General features: G+C 36.5%; 1 protein-coding gene across 6 annotated transcripts in view; it reads left to right on the top strand.

Moving 5' to 3' along the window:
- Positions 1 to 20,419, top strand: part of STXBP6 (syntaxin binding protein 6) — a 91,941-nt gene extending 71,522 nt beyond the window's left edge. For all 6 annotated transcript variants that reach the window (XM_085580423.1, XM_021539318.4, XM_085580422.1 and 3 more), the window contains 2 exons: positions 16,021 to 16,178; positions 17,338 to 20,419. In XM_085580423.1, the coding sequence (XP_085436549.1) occupies positions 16,021 to 16,178; positions 17,338 to 17,361 (182 nt within the window). In that variant the 3' untranslated portion in view covers positions 17,362 to 20,419. The remainder of the gene's footprint in view (positions 1 to 16,020; positions 16,179 to 17,337) is intronic.
- Positions 20,420 to 20,833: the final 414 nt, after the last annotated feature.

Below are 20,833 nucleotides of genomic sequence, written 5' to 3'. Positions count from 1 at the left end.
AGGCTTCAGCTTTTCTGCACCAAGCACCACATCACACTCTTGTTACCTTGTCATTCCTTTCATTTTAGCTACTGAAACTGATAACACATACAGATAACCTTGTCAATCAATAGTTTTCTTTTAGTGTCTTTTCAAATGAAGAAAAAAATGTGCAGAATTTCTTGTGTCTTCTCTCATTCTATGCTTTTTCGTATTAATAGGATTTCCTTTGCTCTTGGTGTGGTGGTGAGGATGGAGCTGCATTAATGGGTGAAGATATACTGTACAATTTTTCTATTTCATACGTTAAGTCTCATGTTGGTTATCTGATTGCTAATGTTTCTCACTTCCATTCTTCCTGCAAATAAGTTGTTATTAATAAACCATACTACTGCGACTCATAAATATATGCTTAACTTCTACTTTTTCAGCACACTAGACCCTGCCATGTCCCATGATGCATACCCACATTCTTCCTTTGACAACTTCCTAGATAAAGTGGGAGTATTCAGTAATCCTCAGGAGCAGATGGTGACCATTTCCATATTCCCTGCATGTCATTCTGACTGTGCACATACACAGTGCTGCATATAGACATTGTATAGGAGCTAATAAGTCTCCTCATGGATACAGTGCTTCTGCTGTTCTTCAGCTCTCAACGTTTTCCTCATGCTGGGTGATAAGCTTCCTGTGGGTAGGTTTAAATTTGACAGAACCTGCAAACCAAGTAATAGTTGACTCTAAGTTTCAGAGACTTGCTGTGTGTCAGCCTCACTGAGCCAGCTGTTTGTATCAAAACCCATTTAGTCCAAAAGCTGAAATAGCAAGAATTATTTTCTGGAATATATGTTGAAATGTATTGTCAAGCTCAAATTCATGTGACTAGAGAAAGTAAGGTCCAAATATGGCTAAGCAAACCAAAGAACATAGAGACCTGAGAATATAGTTTGAAATTTGTTATATGCAGTTGAGAATTTACAACTTGGGTTATTTTGTTGTTGCTGTTATGTTGGTGTATTTTCCTAACTAGTCAAAACAGTATGTTTGAATCATACTTAACTCTTAGTGGAGTCAGATTTCAAGATGAGGCTTGTCATTTAATCTCCTCAGCTAAGGCAGCATAACATTTTAAGTGATGTTCTTGTGAACTTTCTGGGGATGTGAAAAGTAAAACTTTTTTATTTTGGATGGCTAGGCAGTTTAGCTTCTAATACTCTACAAAACAAAAAAGAATTAATATATATATATATATTAATGCACCCACATGTTTTTTTTTAAGTAATTATATAGATATGCCCATCATATGTGTAATGTATATCTTGTAGCTAATGCAGTTTTTAAAAAAATGCCACTGAAGAACAGTTTTTCCTAAGTGGAACTGAAGATGAAAGAACTTGAAGGGCTTGTTTACAAGCCTGCTTAACTTATTGAACCTTATTCTTTCCTAAAGGATAAGAGTGAAGAAAGTGAAATTCATGCTGCTCCTGTTTCTGCAGGAAGTGCTTAGGATCTTAGCTTTAAGTAAATAAGCGTGTTCCTGTGGAACTCCCAACCCTCTTCATGGCCTTCCTCCTTTTACCTCCTTTCTCTCTTACACACAGACACACACACACACTTCCCCCTGTAGACCAGAGCCCTGCCACTGACTCTCTTTCTGCAGAATAATTTTTTACTTTATTTTCATTTGCATGTCATGTAATTGTAGTCTGCAGAGTTAAATAGGCTAGACTGTTCTCTCTTGATTAATGACATCAGTACTTGCAGCAATAATGAGAACTGACTGAAGGTGTGGGTGCTAATCTGAGAACAAAGAACAAATTCAAGTTTAGGCAGACTGTAACAGGATTCGTCCTACTAGTGTCTTATGTGAAATATTTCAGGTTTGTCTTTTGTTTAGAATTTAGGTGAGCGCTCTCCGTAGCTTACATGCATTCTGGATGTTATGGTGGAGAAAAGGCAGGTTTTGGGGCTAGAGGGCTTTTTTTGACTGTTTTTTCCCCTTGTGTAAATTTATAACATACAGGTTCTGATAGTGGAATGTGTGTAATTTGGAGTATCTTTGTGTTATGTTATTATTTGGTGGCCGTGTTAGTCAGGTTGTATTACTTATACAAAGCAAAGTTAGAGATGGCTGGTGTGCAGAAATTTCATCCCTTAGAGGTTGCGTTCATTGGAACATCTTGATTCTTGACATAGCATTAAACTGACATTGAGGATGCATTTAATCTCATTTCTGGATAGAACCTTGAGATACAGCTATTGAAGCTCTTTGGAGATTAACTCTGGCCTTATAATAAAGAACAAACATTTGCTGCCACCTTTAGATGCATATTAGAAATGCATTTGGTTTTAAACTTTGTCCTACCTCTACACATTGGTATTTAACAATTGTTCTGCTGAATTAATCAAAATATTCTTGGAAACCCAAAATTATGACATCTTTACCTTTGTGACCTTTCCTGTAGGACACCCTGCAGGAGTTATTAATGAATCCCTATTTTTCCCTCAAGAATACAATGCCAGTGTGAGAATGGTAACGAGTACTTTTTCCATACAGTATTACTTATGTTGGCTTACCACATTTGAGATCTGCTAAGCCTACAGTGGTGTTTACCATACACAGCAAGATTAATGACTGACTAAAGTAGACAAACGAAAACTTGTGTTAGAAATTGCCCCAAGCATCCTGATCTAGTGGGTGGCATCCATGTCCATAGTGAGGGTTTGGAACTAGATTATCTTTAAGGTCCCTTCCAACCCAGGCCATTATATGGTTCTGTGAATTAGGATGGGAAAAAAGAAAATTGTTGCCCTCCCTCCTGTCAGATACCTTGGTTGTTTGCTTCAGTTCCTGCCTGATAGATATTGAAAAAAGTGTGTATTTGAACATACTACTCTTGCAGACATTCATATGTAAGTTAATTCTGATAGAAATTAATTTGACCCAAAAAAAAAAAAAAACCACCAAAAACAACAAAGATTAATTATCTGCAGTATCTGTTATTTTGGTGGTGTTTTGCTGGTTTGAAATTACCCATCAAATTTAGCTATTTTCCCAAAAAGAAACAATTTTTTTGCAATTTATTTAGGTATTTCTTGCCAACATATACCAAATACTCAGTTATTGCATTCTAGAGATTAAAATATTAGAAACTTAATTTTTTGCTGCCAGAATAATTTCAAATGCTTGCTTTTATGCCCTGGATATTCATGTCAATATTAATTCTGCTTTGCAGTTTTACTTAACTATATGTATTTTAGTGATCTTAAACATAAAAGCTATGCATTGAAATTAGAATGGATAAGAATAGTTGAGATCTTTTTCCATAGAAATTTGGCATATAATCTGAGCTCTAAATTGACTGCTAAAAGGGAAAGCTTGTAAGAACAAAAAAACACTGTTTGTCAGTCCTGTCAGCCTACCTCAAGGACTTATTGAGGCACTTCTTAACCGGAGATGGAGTTTATCTTGAATGTAATTTACAATCATAGTGGCAGAGCTATTCACTGCCATTTTTACCCTGATTTCTTTTACTAAGATATCTTTCACTGTTTCACCTCACCTAGCTTCATTAGTTTAGTGGTTTTGATAGATTTTGCAGTTATAAGTCTGATTTGCACATACTCAGTATATTCATACTTACATAGATACATTTTGTATGGATAAATCATAGGCTTGGGTTTGAATATACATTTTACAGCATTTTGGAATTCATCCGTTTTTACTTAAAGTGAGATGGATGCCAGTTCTGTTTTGTGCTGCTGATTACTTGATTGGTGACAGCCATTTTCTGATCACCTTTGTGTGTAACCAAGCAAGACCAGACAGAGATTTTTCATCCTATATAAAACTTCCTTTAATCTAGCTGACCTCTGATGTGGGAAGGTGATTGTCCATGTTCATAACAATTTCAGAACTATTAGAAATGTAAAATAGAATTGCTTTTCTATTTCTTATAAAGAAGGAAAAAAAGCAGCCTTAGCTGATAGACACATCGGTAAAAGGGAAAAATCCACCACCTGAATGCCCAACTGTTTCAAGAATTGAAATTTTCCTTTTCTATTCCTGCAACCCAGTATTTCCTATATTTCCACATTATTCACTGTTACATCATTTAATGCAGCATTTTTCCCAGTCTGGAAAATGAATGCAAGGGTGCATCAATATTAATAGCTATGCAAAATACCTCTATGGAACATACTTTGTTGAATGAACCCAGATACATTTCTCAATGTTTCTGAGCATCTTAGACCCTTGAGAATAAGGGTCTAAGAATTCACATAAATTCTCAGGTTACTTGAGACCAGAAGACTCAAATTAAGCATTAAATAACAGCTTTGTCTTAATGACCCTGCGCTGAATATTTTACCACATCTTGTTTGTAAATCACATAGCCACTAGCTCATTTGAAATAAGCAGACATATATTGTGCTTAATGAATTGCTTTATAGTTCCTGCATTTATCCTTTTGATACCTTTTTCAATTTGGATTCTTTCCAGTGTCTATCAGAAAGGACCTCTCTAAAGAAGCACCTCTTGATCTTCTGTATGAAAAATCTGTATACCATGTTTTTCATTATCAGTCCCTATGAAAGTCACAAGGCAATGGCATTGCTGTATATTGGAACAAAGTCAGTAGGAAGTGTGAATTATCTTGTACTTGTTGTCCAGCATGGTCTCCATTCCAAAAATCATTCTAAACTTAGTACATTGTAGTTCCTTATGACTAGCAGGAATTCACTAGTGTTGACATTTTCAGACTTCTGAACTTCTTCTGTTGACACAGATAGGATCAGTTCAGTATGTATAATGTCTCTCTACTTTCATAGCATATGTCATTTCTATTCTGAGGCATTTTAGAATTTTCTTTATCTTTCACAGTTCCCATATTGACATAAGAAATTAGAAGACCTTGTTTGGATAGTCTTATTTACTATTTACTCTTCATTCACTGTGAGCTTCAGCTCACAGTTGGTTGGCTGTTGAGGACCTGGATACTGTGATTGCTCTACAAGGTTCATGCTCGATAGTGATCCAAAAGTTTATTTTGTCAGTTTCTCATTTAGAAGATTTTCACAAAGTTGTGATTAATAAAGCTCGTGCAAACATGTCAAGCATAATTCAGCTAGTGAGTAGAGTACTAATCTTAATTGAGTTGTAACAGTCTGGAAATCAGAGCATTTACACAAGTCCTCAGACTTCACAGCTTCTTCTGGGTGCAGCTGTGACAGAATTGTTTGCAAGACCCTGGATAGGAAGCACTTCACCTCTGGAATGGCTACATAGGCTGAAGGCATTGCAGGAATCTGAAATATACACATTCCTCAGTCAGTCAATGCAGGAAAAGCATATACCTTTCTTTTTTTGGCTTTTTTTGGTGGAAAATAGGTTAAACTCAAGGCCAAAACTGGGATGTTACCCACTAGACTATTTTTTTTTTTCTCCCCATCTTAAAATGTACCTTGCAAATCTAAGGAGCTGACACGGCTAATGAGAGCAGAGGAAGAAATTTATCTCTGTTGTCAATAAGGCTTATCTTGTTTTGCTGCTTGCTAATGAAGATGCTGAGCAGTCAGGATGACTTCTACATCCTCTGTAGTTGGTAGGACCTTTTAGAAGTATAATGTTGTGATGCACAAGGTGTTCTTTGTTATTGTTAGAAATAATTTGCAAGCATCTGTTTAACTCCCAGTGTCATAGGTATTATTTAATTACTAGCAGGAATAAAATATGCTTTTTCTTCATATAAGAGTTGAGATAAATTTGCCCTGTTTTGGCCTTAAAGGTACAAGATTTCAGATACACCAAAATAAATTGTGTGGAGATGTAAATAATGTTCAGAAGCAATGAAGTGACAAACTAGGATTGTATTAAAATGTACTACAATATAAAATAGTCTATGTTACTATGACTGATATTACAGGTTTTATTTCATGTGTTGCAATTCAGGAAGACAGAAATGTATGGGGTCAAATCTGAATAGTTTTATTGAAGTTTAAAGAGCGATTATACTGGGGTTTTTTTATTATTTTATTTTTTCTGTCTTACATGCTTTGGACAAAATACTTATTAGACTAATTTTTAAGTCTCTTTGCATAAACATAATACACAACATTTGCCCACCTTTTTATATTTAAATCTGTTCCTGGCCATTTTTTGTATTGATGGATATTAAAAGATCCAGATATGTCAGAAGAAATTGCCTAGCCCACATGGGAACAGGGGAAAGTACTGTAACCAGTTTAAATTTGAGATCACTTCTTAGTCTGAAACATTTATAACTTCTCAGGGCAGAATAAGATTTTTTACAAAGGTGGAACCATTGATTGTGTCCCTTGGTAGTACAATGACTCTTAAGTTTTCATGACTAGTAAAGGCTAAATTAAGTGCAAAATATGTACCACTTAGATCAAAATAATTACCAGACTTGATAACTGATGCTTTTTGAAGGTGATAAACTTTCCGAATTCAGGTGCAAAGATTTACAGAAGTGTTTTATTTACTTTCAAAGAGAGTGAAAGTTCATGGCAATCCAGCTCTCCAGGCTCTGAGACTTCTAGATTTTATGGATCAAATATAAGTTGGGAAGTAAGTTATCTTTGAAAGATAAATTGAGAAGTTGATGTTAACATTCAAGTTCAGATTCAAATTTTCAAAGCTGGAAATTCAGTGAAGATTCTACTTTTTATAAATGTTTTGTCTTTCAGACCACTTAGTTGTCCTTTCTGGATGATAATTTAAATATTGAAATTATCTAGAGAACATTTCATTTGTGTGATACTGGAATTCATTAAGTTTCAAGAGTGTATAATCTTAGAGGATTACAATCACAGAAGTACTGTTTCTATAATCTTCTGCATATTATCTCAAGCTGTTTAATAAGGCTTTCACATGGCTGTTTAAGAGAGGTCAGAAATGGTTTTTTTCTGTTTGGGTCTTTTTAGTGGCTCTTCCTTCTTTTTTTCAAGAAAGCTCTTAACCAAGGCTGTCAGCACAGCACCAATATGCATGAAAGGATGTGTAACAGACAGGGAAGAAGGAGGGGAAGAACATGTTTGTCCTGTGGATCTTTATAATCAGCTATTGTGTTACAGATGTGATGGACAGCCATGGGTTAATGTTAGTCTAGGAAATGTCTCTGGTAATGATGATTTCAACCAAACAAATATGCTCAGCAAGGAGAGGCAGCTAATGGGTATGTCAAGTGCCACCATCTGTAGAAACTTCATCAATTTAAATACATTGATTTTTAAATACTGTAGCATCCTGAGTTAGAAGCCTAGAGTTCACCTAATCCTTTATAATTATTGTGGTGTGTGCTGGTTTCTCAGGTATTGTTCCAGACTAAGTCGTTCCTTATTGTGAGCACTTTCATGGCAGTCTTAGCAGTGGAAGAGGTTTGCCTTCATGTGCTGTGTTGCAGTAATGAGCAGCTCTTTTTATTTATTTTTTTATGGCATAATTCTTTCTTCCAACCAAATGTATGATTTTAAATGGTGAATATAACTAATATGTGGGAGTCACCTGAACCTTGACACACCAGGAGAAACTTTCAGATTAGCAAAACTGGTAGTTGCCTCTTGAGCTTTCTGTGGTCACTCACTTCATTCTAAAGTGTTGTTTTCAGTGGTTCAGTACAGTTTGGAGGCTGGAAGAAGAGATCAGACAAATGCTGTCTATAAGAGCAATATTCAAGCTGTTTTTTATTGACAGTGGTTGATTGAAACAGATGTGAGTAATGTGCATAATTAGAAGAAAAAACTATTCAGGCATAAACATATGCCAATCTTACATGATTGGGATGGTGCTAAAATATTGCCTATAAACATATAGCTCCTGGATTACCCTGAGGAAGGGCTGGCACAGCCAGTCACTCTTGTGTCACATGCTTCATTTTTCATTTGCTGTTTTCCAACCATTACTCTTGACTGATTACATCCTGATCTTGACCAGTTCTTACTCAGTCTTCATTCTTACTCATGAACCATAACTTTATTTTCAGTTTATGTGGTAATAGAAGTTGGTGATTTTGAATATGCTGCTTAAATAGCAAACATAGAATTTTCAGTCACTTACCTGATGAAGAACTAGGAATCTGTTGACAAATGCACTGTTTTCCATGCCTCCATTGTGGCAGGTTAATGCATTATGTTTCTCAATAATAATTAACACTACTTAAGCAGAAGCTCAGTCAATAGTATTGACACAATGTCTGCAAGAACTACCTTGGTTTTGAAAAATTCTGTGGTTCATTTTCAGGGCATGTGGCTGTCTAAGTCTCCTAACCCACCCTAAAAGAAATGTCAATACTTTGGTGAATTCAATTTGAAACAAAACAACAAAATTGCAGCAGGAGACGTGTTTTGGACTGCCTTGGTAGGGAAAAGTGTATTGGGCTTTCTATTGGATTTGGCTGAGATGGAGCTTATTTTTCTTCATAACAGCCAGTACAGTGTTGTATTTTAGATTTGTGACCAAAACTGTGTTGGTAACACACCAGTGTTTTAGGTGAGGTGTGCTTACACAGTGTCAAGACCTTCATGGTCTCCTCCTTCTGCCTGCCCCCCAGCAAATGGCCTGGGAGGGGACACAAACAGGGAAGCTTACCAAAACTGACCAGGGAGGTGCTCCATGCCATGTGACAGCATGCTTTGCAATAAAACCGGAGGAGAAATTGCCCTTTCCCAAGGTAGACATTGCTCAGGGACTAGCTGAGCATTAGGCCAGTGGTGAGTGTTGGGTCATGACTGATTATTTTCCATTATTTGTACTATAGGCTTTTTTTTCTTTAAAATATTAAACATTACTCTTTATAGTAGTCACTGGTTGGGGGATTTTCTTATTCTATATGAAAGGTTTCATCATTCTGAATATTTCCTATGGAAAAATAGTCTGATTTTGAATCAAACTTGTTTGAATATTTCAGCTTGTGGTCATGAAGAAATATAGTAAGAGCAGCATTTTGCTAATGGGAGAAATGGCTGGAATGATTTAACCAAAAAGCCACATACTTTTTCTTTATAGGATGATATCAATGTCAGTAGAAATTGACATAGGAGTCAACCATTTCCAGATTATTTTACCTGTCAACTGATCAAAATCAGAAAAGCTTGCAGGTTTTTTCAGTCACAGCTCTCACTTGTGACCACGGGGGAGCAGCACTTAAGATTAATATTTAAATTTGTCAGCTCATTCTTAAACAGAAGCTTGCCATGGTGCATAGCTGCTGTTCTATGTTTTAATTACACATTCTGCTTCTTGTCAGGTTGGCTGTAATATGAGATCCTGCTGAATTGCAGAACTTTTCCAGAGTAAGCCTCTTTAACACAAAATTGTTGTAATGGGTAAATGTCACTGCACAGTAAGATTTTTGGACATTATTGATTTTATACTCCCAAGGGAAATTACCCTTTCTACAAAACAAAGAAGACTTTCTTCCTGCAGGGTTTTTTCACATTTGGATCTTCAGAAATGAAGTTTTTCCCAAAGGTGCAAATTTATGTGAACTTAATAATCTTGACTATAATGGTTTGTCATTAATATAAGCACTAATCGCAGAATTGTTAGGGTTGGAAGGGACCTCTGGAGATCAACTAGCCCAATCCCCCAATTTAATATTAATCATCATGATTGAATGTAATTTAATACTGATTTTAATTTGTTGGGATATAGCTATAAGACGATACTTGCTTTAAAAGAATAAATTTGCTAAAAATATAGTTAAACTAACAGCATGATCCACATACCTCACCCCCACCCCAAGATTAATAACATTTTGACCAGAGTAATGATCAGAGACAAATTCCTATAATAGAAAGATGCAAAGATAATGCCAAAGTAATTTTTCTGATTCTACTGCTTGAAATTTGACTCTGTAATGAATTAAGCTGTTCAAAAGTATTAATAATTTACATTATATCCTTGCCGTGGAGTACTGAATAAAAGAAAATCTCAGGAGAGCAGGAGGTATTTTAGTTATTAAGATACCTCATCAATGAAAAAATCTTATTTGCATTACTCTAATGCCCCTATATCTAAAATAAAAGGACACTAGCATCAGAGATAAAACTTCTTTTTTCTTATGACTGCAGCAGGAAAGCTTGTCCTATTTAACTGCCCATAGAAGAAAATTTTCTAGTGCCTTGTAGAATAATTAGCGTTGTTTTTTTTGTAATACAGCTGTTTCTAGATCTGGGATTTTGCAAGCCACTCTGAGAAATGTGAATACACTGTGTTTGTGAACAATAAAAATACTGAATTGTTGAACCCTTAAGGTAATTTAGGTATTTTATTTTGTCATGGTTTTGTTGGATGTTTTTTTTAAGACCTCATCTTCACGACTTAATTAAATTTTATTTCCTATGGTTTGCAGAAGTCATTCTTTCTGTTCATGTGCTGCTTTTGGTTAACTGTCTATGTTGATTTTCTTTCATTTCTGTGTTTCTGGTTTGCATATATTTAAATGTGGGAGTTAAAGCAGCAGAAATCATCCAGATGTATTTGATATGTTGGCAATGATACTGTTTGAGCTAAAAGTAGGAGTGTTTTTTGGTTTTTTTTGAGAAGTTTATGGAAATAATTTAGTCAAGATATATGAAAAGTACTCTTTGACTCAAGAAAGCCCCAAAGCCACAAACAGTATTGTAGACTTGGAAAATATACTAGATAAGTATCACTTATATTTATTTTGCTCTAAAAGGTTTATTGAAAACATTGGCTGATTTTTGCATTTTTGTAATGTTCATAATTTTCCATTGATTTTTGTTTAGATCTTCAGAAGTTTTCCTGAAACATAACATTCAAATCAGATCAGTGTGAAATTTATTTAGTCTTGTTTTTTGTCTTTTATAGCAACATTGTGATTTAGGAATGGTATTCCTCTCTCTTGTGTTCCAACCAAAACTGCGACAGCGTTTGTTTCCCATCCTCCTCCAGCAGAAAGCACAAAAGGCAAAGATTAGGGGTTGAGATAGAAGATTTTACTGAAAGCAACAGTATGAAAATGAACGCTAACAGCAAGAATACTAATAACAAATAATAAAAGTTAACTGCATTTATTTCCTTCTCAGAAATAGGTAGTTGCTAAATGTTTTATTAATGCATGTACAATTAAAATTTAATGCTTGTGTTTGCAAATCAGTCACTGTAGAATCTGATCACAAATCTAAAGATAAATCTCTGCATTGAGCTGAAATATATTTGATATGGCTAATAGAGAATGCAATGAACCTTTTATGAACGTGTGATAAAACAGATTATGCAATCTAAATAATGGAATCTCTAGAGACCATTTAGTTTCTTTGCATACTTGATTATGACAGTATTCCTGTATCTTTCAGGTATTGGGTATGGGGCTAAAGGATGTACTTTTCATTCTGCATGATAAAAGTGCTGAAGCTGACTTCATAGGGTGTAAGAGCCTCTTGATACAGCTTGAATTGTAGAATACCCTGAGTTGGAAGGGACCTACAAGGATCATCAAAGTTCAGCTCATGGCTCTGCACAGGACTCTCCAAGAGTCACACCATGTGCCTGAGAGCATTATCTAAATGCTACTTGAACTGTGTCAGGCTGGTGCTGTGACCGTTGCCCTGGGGGCCAATTCCAGTGCCCAACCACCCTCTGGGTAAAAACTTTTTTCTAATATCAAAAACAAACTGAAGAGGTCAGTGCCTGCTCCTCTTCTTCCCCTGATGAGAACTTGTAGGCTGCTGTGAGGTCTGCCCTCAGTATCCTTCAGGCTGAACAAGCCAAACTCCTTGTATGACTTCTCCTCTAGATCCCTTACCACCTTTGTAGTCCTTCTTTGGACACTGTCCAGTAGCGTCATATCCTCTGAGTGTTGTGGTGCCCAAAACTGCACACAGGATGAGGCAAGCAGAGCTGGACAATCCGTCCCTTGCCTGGCTGGCCATTCTGTGCCTGATGGCCCCCAGGACCGGTTTGGCCCTCCTGGCTGCCAGAGCACTGCTGACTTAGATTCAACTTGACATTGACCTGGATCTTTCCATGGCACTGCTCTCCAGCATCTTCTTCCTCAGTCTATACATAAATCCAGGGTTGCTCCATCCCTAGTGCAGAATCCAGCACTTTCCTTTGTTGAACTTCATGTAGCTGGTGATTACATGGCCCTCTAATTTGTCAAGGTCTTTCTGCAGAGTCTCTCTGCCTTTAAGGGAGTCAACAGCTCCTCCCAATTTAGTATTGTCTGAAAACTTGCTCACACGAGTCCTGCATCCAAGTCCTTTTTGAAGATTTTGAAAATCGGGCCCTGCACAACCCCACTAGTGACAGGTCACGAGTGTAATGTCACCTCATTCACGGTAACCCTTTGCACCTGAGCCATAAACCAGTTGCTCACCCATCACATGATGTGTTTATACAGCTGTGTGCTGGGCATTTTGTCCAGAAGGATCCTGTGAAAGACATATCATATATATAAGATATATAAGACAGTCTGAGTAGCTTTACTGAAATCCTAAAGGAATCCATTGACATGGAAAACATCTCTCAGGATATTATGAATCAGAATAGTTACCTCCTGAAGAACAGCTTAAAAGTTTTGCAGGTTGTATATTTTGTATTCATAAGAGTGATTGTCCAGTACATCCAGTGCAAGTGTTGCTATTCCTGCAGTGATACTAATACAGGGATGAGGCATAGTCAGTCATACCAGCAACCACCTACACATGCTCTAGAAATACACTGATGAAATTCTGTAGACTTCTGACATGTGGGTTTCTGAGTTGCTCATAGATGAGAGCAGATTTTTTTTTTATTGTTTTACTGACATTCCATTGGTAAGGATACTCCAGAAGTTCTTCAGAACAGTCTCAGAATAGCAGCTTCTCTGTAAGTCACTGCTCATGGGAAAATACAGCAGATCTTACCTGGAGAAAACCCAATATTGTGTTAGTTAGAGGGAAAAACAGTTACTGTCACTGTGCCAAACTTTCAAGTTCATTCTTCTTTGCTGAAAATAATGTGGAGAAATAGATACCAATCTTTGGCCATAAATCTACAAACAGTTTTAGAAGTATAGAAAATAAAGATTATGTTTAGGAATATAGAAAATGAAAAAATATTTTTGTCCTGTGGTTTTCTATTTACATGACAGAAGGTCAGAAATATGTTAAAGTCTGCTGCCCAGCACATTTTAAGACTTTGGAAGATGCTTAGTTTTATAAGTTTATCCATATAGCCTGCTTTCCTTGAATTCAGCAGAGGCTTTGTGATGTTGTAAAAAAACAGATTTAATTCAGTGTTAGGAGCTTTTAAAACTCTTGTCCTAGAGAACTAACATTATACAAGAGGCCAAAGCCATTAGATCACACCACCAGAAAAAGGAAAACTATTTCCAGTGCAGTGTTGCTCAGTACATGTGTTTATTGGAAAAGCTACCCAAACAGAAGCCAAAATAATAATCTCCTTAAAAAAATTATGAACGAAATAGCAATTGACTGAAAAATTTCAAATTAAGAAAATGTGCAGGATGTAAAGGTGTTTGGTTTTACAATCAAACTCCTCAGGTTCTGAACAGAGATCACTTGAAAAGATTAATTTCTGTCTCTGCAAAGTTCCAGCTCACAGTATTGTTAGATATGAATCTCTTCAACAAGAATGCCAGCTATTATATTCCTTTTCTAAATGCAACAATAGAACAAAACCCCAAGCCTGTAGCAGTTCCACATATACTTTTTTTTTAACTCCTCATGTGCAAAATATAACAATATTGGTATTTAGAAAGCCAAGGTGTTCTTTTATTGCTATTTCTCATATTGACTCATCATATGTGAGTCACTTTGTGTAGGTTCTTAAGTCTCTCCCTCACCTCCATAGTTTAATACTTAGTTGAGTTTTAGTTTAATAAAATTGTAAGGCAGTTTTCTTTATCTCAGGAATTCCTGCATATGTAGCTTGTACCATGCTCCACAGGCTACTCAGGGCAGCCTTCAGTTTCACTATTATTGATTGTTTGGCCTTTCTAAGGAAAGGATTATTGTTTGAAAATTGTATCTGAAAGGATTGTTTGTTCTTTTTTCTGATGAAACTGTACTAGTTTCAGCTGTATTATTTTTTTTCACAGTGACTGGTACAGGGCAGTGTGGTAGATTTGTGGTGAACATGGGGTTGATAACATGGAGATGTTTTTGTTATTGCTGAGTTGGTCTTGCAACTCTTGAGTTGCACAGAACCAAGTCCTTCTCTGCTTTTTGTACTGGCCGTGCTGGCGAGGAAGTTGGTCCTGCATGGGAGGTTGGGAGGAAGAGACACAGCTTGGACAGCTGACCAAAAGGATATTCCAGACCATATGACATCATGCTCAGTACATAGGTGAGAGGAAGAAGGAGGAAGGGGAGGAAGTTTGGGGTAATCACATTTGTTTTTATGAGGAACTGTTACTGTGTGATGGGTGCCTGCTCTCCTGGAGATGGCTGAACCCCTGCCTGCCGATGGGAAGGAGTGAATTAACTCCTTGTTTTACTTTACTTTAGTGCATAGCTTTTGCTTTCTCTGTTAAAGTGTCTGTATCTCACCCGAGTTTTCTAATTTTTGCCTTTCTAGTTCTCTCCCTGGTCCTGCTGGTGAGACAGTGAGCAAGAGTCTGTGTGGTGCTTGGTTGCTGGCTAGGGCTAAACTACAGCAAACTAGTAGCAAAATTGCCCTTTAAACTAATGTTTGGGTTTGATTTTTTAACCCAAGAATATTTTTGAAGTAGGTACACTTCTCAGATAAAAGCAGTGTGTTTGCGTCTGTTTTCACTTGTCTTTGTAAGTTAGTAAGAACAGACTTTAACAGTAGATTTGCTGTAGTGCTTGAATTTGTTTCATACCTTTACCAGAATAATTCATTTAAGAGCATTATATATTTGGTTTTAATGCTGTGGGAAAAAATGAGGACAGCCAGAACAACCAGGAGATAAAGGCCAACCAACATGGATTTATGGGAGGAAGGTGCTGCTGGACTTCCCTGGTACCCTTCTATGACAAAGTGACTTGTTCAGTAGATGAGGGGAAAGCTGTGAATGCTGTTTCTCTAGACTCAGTAGAGTGCTTGACACTATCTACCACAGCATCCTCCTGGATGAGCTGGCTGCCTGTGGCTTGGATGGATGGACTCTTTGATGAATAAAAATGTGGGTGGATGTCCAGGCCCAGAGAGTTGTGGTGAACAGAACTAAATCCACTTGGCGACCCGTCGCTAGCAGTGTTTTCCAGGGCTCAGTTTTAGTACCAGTCCTGTTTAACATATTAGTGATGATATGTATGTGGGGATTGAGGGCACATCTAATCTTAGCAGGTTTAGAGATGTTACTAAGATGGGTGGGAGTATTGTCCTCTGGAGGGAAGGAGGCTCTGCAGAGGGGCTGGACAGACTCGGGGCTCAGACTAAGGACAGCAGCTGAGGCTCACTGGGGCCGAGTGCCGGGGCTGCCCTTGGGTCGCAGCCCCAGCTCAGGGGAGCCGGCGCTGCCCAGGTGGCCGAGCAGGCCGGTGACATCTTGGCCCGTGTCAGCATCGTGTGGCCAGCAGGACCGGGACAGGGACGTCCCTCTGCGCTCAGCGCTGGGGAGGCCACACCTCGGGTGCCACAATTCGGTTTTGGGCCCCTCACTTTAAAAATGGCATTGAAGCGCTGGAGTGTTTCCGGTGAAGGGCGGCAAGGCTGGTGAGAGATCTAGAGAACTTGTCTTTTGAGGAACAGCTGAGGGAGCTGGGCTTGTTCAGCCTTGAGGAGGCTCAGAGGAGAGTTCATCACTCTCTACAGCCACCTCAAGAGAGATTATTGTGAAGTGAGCCCAGTCCAGATAGCACACCAGCTCTAGAACATGATACATTCAATTAATTATATTTAGTACAAAGTATGTATATACTTGAGTGCTTTAATGGCTTCTTTTGCTATTGCAGAAAACAGCATACTCCATTGTATTTATTATGTATTTATTATGTATTTATTATGTATTTATTATGTACTCCTTTGTATTTAATACAAAGTATGTATATACTTGAGTGCTCTAATGGCTTCTTTTGCTGTTGCAGGAAACAGCATACTCCATTCAGCAGCAGACAGTGTGACAAGTGCAGTACAGAAGGCAAGTCAGGCCTTGAATGAGCGTGGTGAAAGGCTAGGTCGTGCAGAAGAAAAGACAGAGGAGCTGAAAAACAGTGCTCAGCAGTTCGCAGAAACTGCACATAAGGTAAGATTTCAGCAGGATAAGACTCAGTAAGTTGAAGTCAGACATTTGGCTGTCAGAGTTTGTTGAATGAAAGCATGTATCTATACTTAGTTGTATAAAGGCTTGACTTTAGCTCAGGGTGTGTATCAAATCCTCTTTGTGACACCTTCTTTGCCTCTAAAACATCCTTTCCATTTGTTGGTGACTGCACAGGATCTCAAACTTATAAATTCTGTATAATAAAAACTTCTCAGAGTTGGCTGCCAAGGACACAATTAAAAAAAATATTCTGTTTGAGGAAAGAAAGAAAAGTGTTGGTTTAAGTTCTTTCATGCTGAAATGCAATTCTAGTATATCACTACAAATATTAATTTTTTTGAAAAGCATATTTATAACTATATCCTTGAGTATCAAAGGTTTATGTCAATTTAGTTTGAATCATTTATTGGTCATCATTTCACCGATAGCAAATAAGTGAATTTTAACTGCCCCTACCAGTTCTGTTTTCTAGGTGTTTTCCCAGAGGATTCACTCATCTCAGCATTGTTAGCATGCTATTATCTACAGATAGCAATTTTTTATTATATGGAACTAAGCTCTCTGCTTGGTTTGCAAAGTCCATTTGCATACACATTTTATACAGGTTTTAACTCTTTTCATCTCTTTCTTCTCCCTCTCATTCCCAGTTAAGTGCATTTTTGAATTATTTGAAATAGAAATAATTGGTAATCACAGAGGTGGGAAGGCAATCAGTCCTTTATTTTTCATCATTCTGTAGTGTCAGAGCTCTTAAATAGGTGTTTAAAATTAATTATCTGGAATTTCTGATTGTAGTTAATAATCAAAATAATTGGATCAAAATTACTGTTCATCTAAGCATGTCTTTGTTTCTGGTGCCTTGCTCTAGCCTTCCTCACAGATAGCAAAATAATGGAACATTAGGAAACATAGCTGGGAAAGCAGATAAATCCTGCCTCCTCAGCATGGCAGAGAGAGGCTTTGCCTGTGTGTCCCAGGAAGGGGAATGACTGTATATCCCTGTGCAAAGAAGTTAGTGGATTTCAGGCATCTTTTGAGGAATTGGTCTTACAAACTCTTATCCAGACTAGCCACATTAAGTTGATACAGCTGTCGTTCTTGGTGATATCTCCTTAATTATTTTTTTTTCTTTCTTTTTCAGCTTGCCATGAAGCACAAATGCTGAGATACTGCCCAAAGCTGAAATCTTCTCAAGAGAAGCTGAAAAGGCTACAATCAGCAACTTTCACAGGAGATTCAGTCTCTTCTGTGTGCTTTTTCCTTCCCATTCAGTGGAGATGCATTCTTTCAGTTTCTGTGCAGGAAAAAGTGTTGCGTTTCTACTTTTCTGACTTCCTTTTGTTCCTCTTTTTTAATATGGCTACACAGTCCTGCGGTACTTTCTACCTGTATTTCAGTTGTTACAGGAGTGAAAGCAGACATTGAAAAGGACCAAATGACAAGCTGATCAGGATTAAAATAGTAATATTCTTCCATGGTTGTACAAAAAAAAAAAAAAAAAGGATTGAACTGATTGTGGACATGTATGTGGAAATAAAATCCAAAGAAGGGGTATAATTTTCTTCATTTAATGTAGCATCAGCAGAATGTGAATGAATGTTACAATTAACCATCTGGGTTTGTAGCTATAGTGGAGGACAAAGTGACCTGAGAAACAGAAAAAAATTGTTTCTTCTAATGTAGGAAAGTGTTGCATGTGCACCAGCATTCAGAAGTGCATATCTAAATTTCATTCATATCAGTATTTTACATGTTCCTATGCTCACTTTCAGACTGATTATTTGAATAGTATACTGAGACCTAGCAAATGTATGCTTGAAGTTTCAAAATAGAGGGAAAAAGTCATTTTTACATCTATACGCACATAGCTGTGCCTCAAACACAATCTATAATTTAGCAGTTTTGTTGTAAAATAGCATTTCTTTATAACTGTGTGGCTAAAGGCCCATGTAAATGAGACTGCAAAGGCCTGGGAAGATGAGAGTGCACTATTTTCAAGACATCTGTTTTTCATAAATTCCACAGTTTTTGGAACACTTTAGAAATGTGTCTGATTTTAATGACTTCTCTGTTAGCAAGTTGTCTGATTTTTAATATAGAGGCTTTCAAAAAAGCATGTCTTGGTACACTAGAATCAACTTCTAGTTTGAGTCTCAGCTTTCAATATGTTATCACTGGAAGGATGACTACTTCATCTGTATTCACTATATGCAATATATGCACTGTATTTCTCTTACAAAAATAAATAGGTTACCTTTTTCCTTCACAGCTGTTTCCTTAACATTTATAAGATGGTCTAATATGCTTCAAGAATGAAAAGGAAAAAAAAAGAAAAAGAGGTTGCACTTTTATTTTTTTAAACCAGTAAGCTAGAAAAGAAATTCCTGCAGAAGGTACAGCCTTCATCTCCTGAAAATGCCTACTCTTCATTTTTGCCCTCATCTTAGCCAAGAAAAGCTGGCATTATGTTAATGTACTGTATTCATTGTAGAATATGATTTTTGCATTATTAATGACACAACAGTCTAAAATCCTCAGAGCAGTGCTTGTAAGAGAGATAAAAGCTATTGTAGTAATTGAGAATACTTACTGCAAGCTGAAATAACTAAAAATTTCATGGAAATGCCCATTTTGTAAAAAGATGCTTGCCTTTTGGAAAGTATTCTCATTTGAAATAAGCACACTGTCTAGTTAGCTGATTGCATTCCAACTTAACATCTGTTTTGGTTTTGGGATTTTTTTTTTTCCTGTAATTTAAACAGTTTTGTATTAAGCTTTTTATTTAATTTCACACAGGGAATTGAGAGAATGGGTCATTTGTGTAGTACCATAGGATCATTTAGCTCTATTTAGCACCAGCTCCAACAGTTACCAAATCTAGCACCTACTGAAAGGGAATTTGGCCACTTCTGTTATAAATCAGAAGAGGTTCATTAATAACACAAGTTCTCAACACTCTTGTGTTATGTGTAAGTAATGCTTGTCCTGGAAATGTTGGAATGCTATTGTAATGACTGGGTATTTCTGCAGTTAACCAGGAAAACAGTATCTGTTTTTTAAACAGAAATTAAACTTCTGCTGGATACAAAATGCTAGACTATTTTTTTTTTTTTTAACATGGGTTATAAATCAGTCAGGGAGTACATTTTTGACCACATAGCTGTCTTCTTGTCATATTTTCCATTCTTTTAAAATTATATTCTGCTGCTAACCTCACAAGTCTTTCTCTCAAGAGAAGGTGCTGTCATCAAGCCAGTCCTCTAAGCTTGCAAATAATTAAGAAATGTCTAAAACCCAGGTAAGATAAGCCTGAAAATAATTAGTTGTCTAAATGTAGATAAAAAGGCATATATTTTCCAGTGTTTACATAAATATCAGCTGGACAGGACAAGATCGTAATTGCACTGCCAAGATCCAAACCTCTTCTGAGCTGAACTGTACTTAAACATTGGTTTAGTCCCACTGAGTTTTTCAGCATTTGGGGTTATTTCCTATCTTCCAGTTAAGTGTATTGTTTTTGTCATAACTCAGGACTTTAATCCAACCATCAAAAGCCATTTACTGTGGGAACTTTAAGTAACCTAAGTCTTCTGAATGAAGGAAAAGTGGTTTTGTGTGTTTACTCTGTTTTTTCTGTTGATTAAACTACAAGGTTTGGTAGTTTTTAGGGAAAACAAATCAAGGTGTATAAATGTTTATCCAAAGGTAAATCTTATTAGAGCATTGCAGTTTCCTTCTGGAGCTTGTAGTGTATAGAACCTAGTATTATTAGATAGTCATGTATATAATATATACTATGATTCAGATTAATGTTTCATATGAAAGAATGTATTTGTAAATTGTAACAATATTAATAGTTTCTTTATCTTTTTAAAGTTCTGAACAGAATAAAAAATGTATTGTTAGAATTGACTGCTGTACTGCAAACTGTCATAAAAGGTTACTTTTGTGTCTCGCAAAAGTTGTGTATTATGTGAAATATTAACAAAAATGTGTGCTCTTAAAACTGATCTTAAAGGTAGGTAGATTTTGCCATGATATGTCAGAATTGTAATATTTGCTGATATCTATTGTAACCAATTCCTTGGAAGTTCTCAAAGATGTAGAAATTATTTTGTGCTATTCTGGGGAGAGAAGAAAAAAAAAAAAAAGTGGGACCTGCTCTCTTGACTTACTACTGGAAACCCTGATTTTTGTCATTAAATACTTTACTGTGATGAAAACTGTCTTTGGATTATTGCAGTTCTCTATTCAAAATATCAATTGTTTTTTGAGTTAGGTTTTTTTCACTCTAGCAAAATTATATTAAACCTTAGCAAAACTGAATAAAAATTTTCTGTTATAGTGATAAAAATTTTCTCTAGTGTACTGTAATTAAAAGAAGTAGTGGTTAGTAGTAGGTTAAAGCATTTCCTGTCTAAGCAAATTTCAAAGAATAATTACCACAGATTGAAGTTAGAACCCTACCTAAAGGCTCTGTAGGTTAAAAAGAATCCTGATAATTTACTTTGCATTCTTTTGAAGTGCTTATTTTCAAGTTGTTAGTATCTTCTTTTGGCTATCTAATTTTATTGATAATTTTTTAATCAAAGCACAAGCAATTTTAATTACTCTATAAGAATAAAACTATAAAGGTA

The sequence above is a fragment of the Lonchura striata genome, chromosome 5 (genome assembly GCF_050655825.1).
Source record: "Lonchura striata isolate lonStrDom1 chromosome 5, ASM5065582v1, whole genome shotgun sequence".
Classification (NCBI taxonomy): domain Eukaryota; kingdom Metazoa; phylum Chordata; class Aves; order Passeriformes; family Estrildidae; genus Lonchura; species Lonchura striata.
Note: the sequence above shows the minus strand (reverse complement) of the source record. Positions and strands in the feature narration are given on the sequence as shown.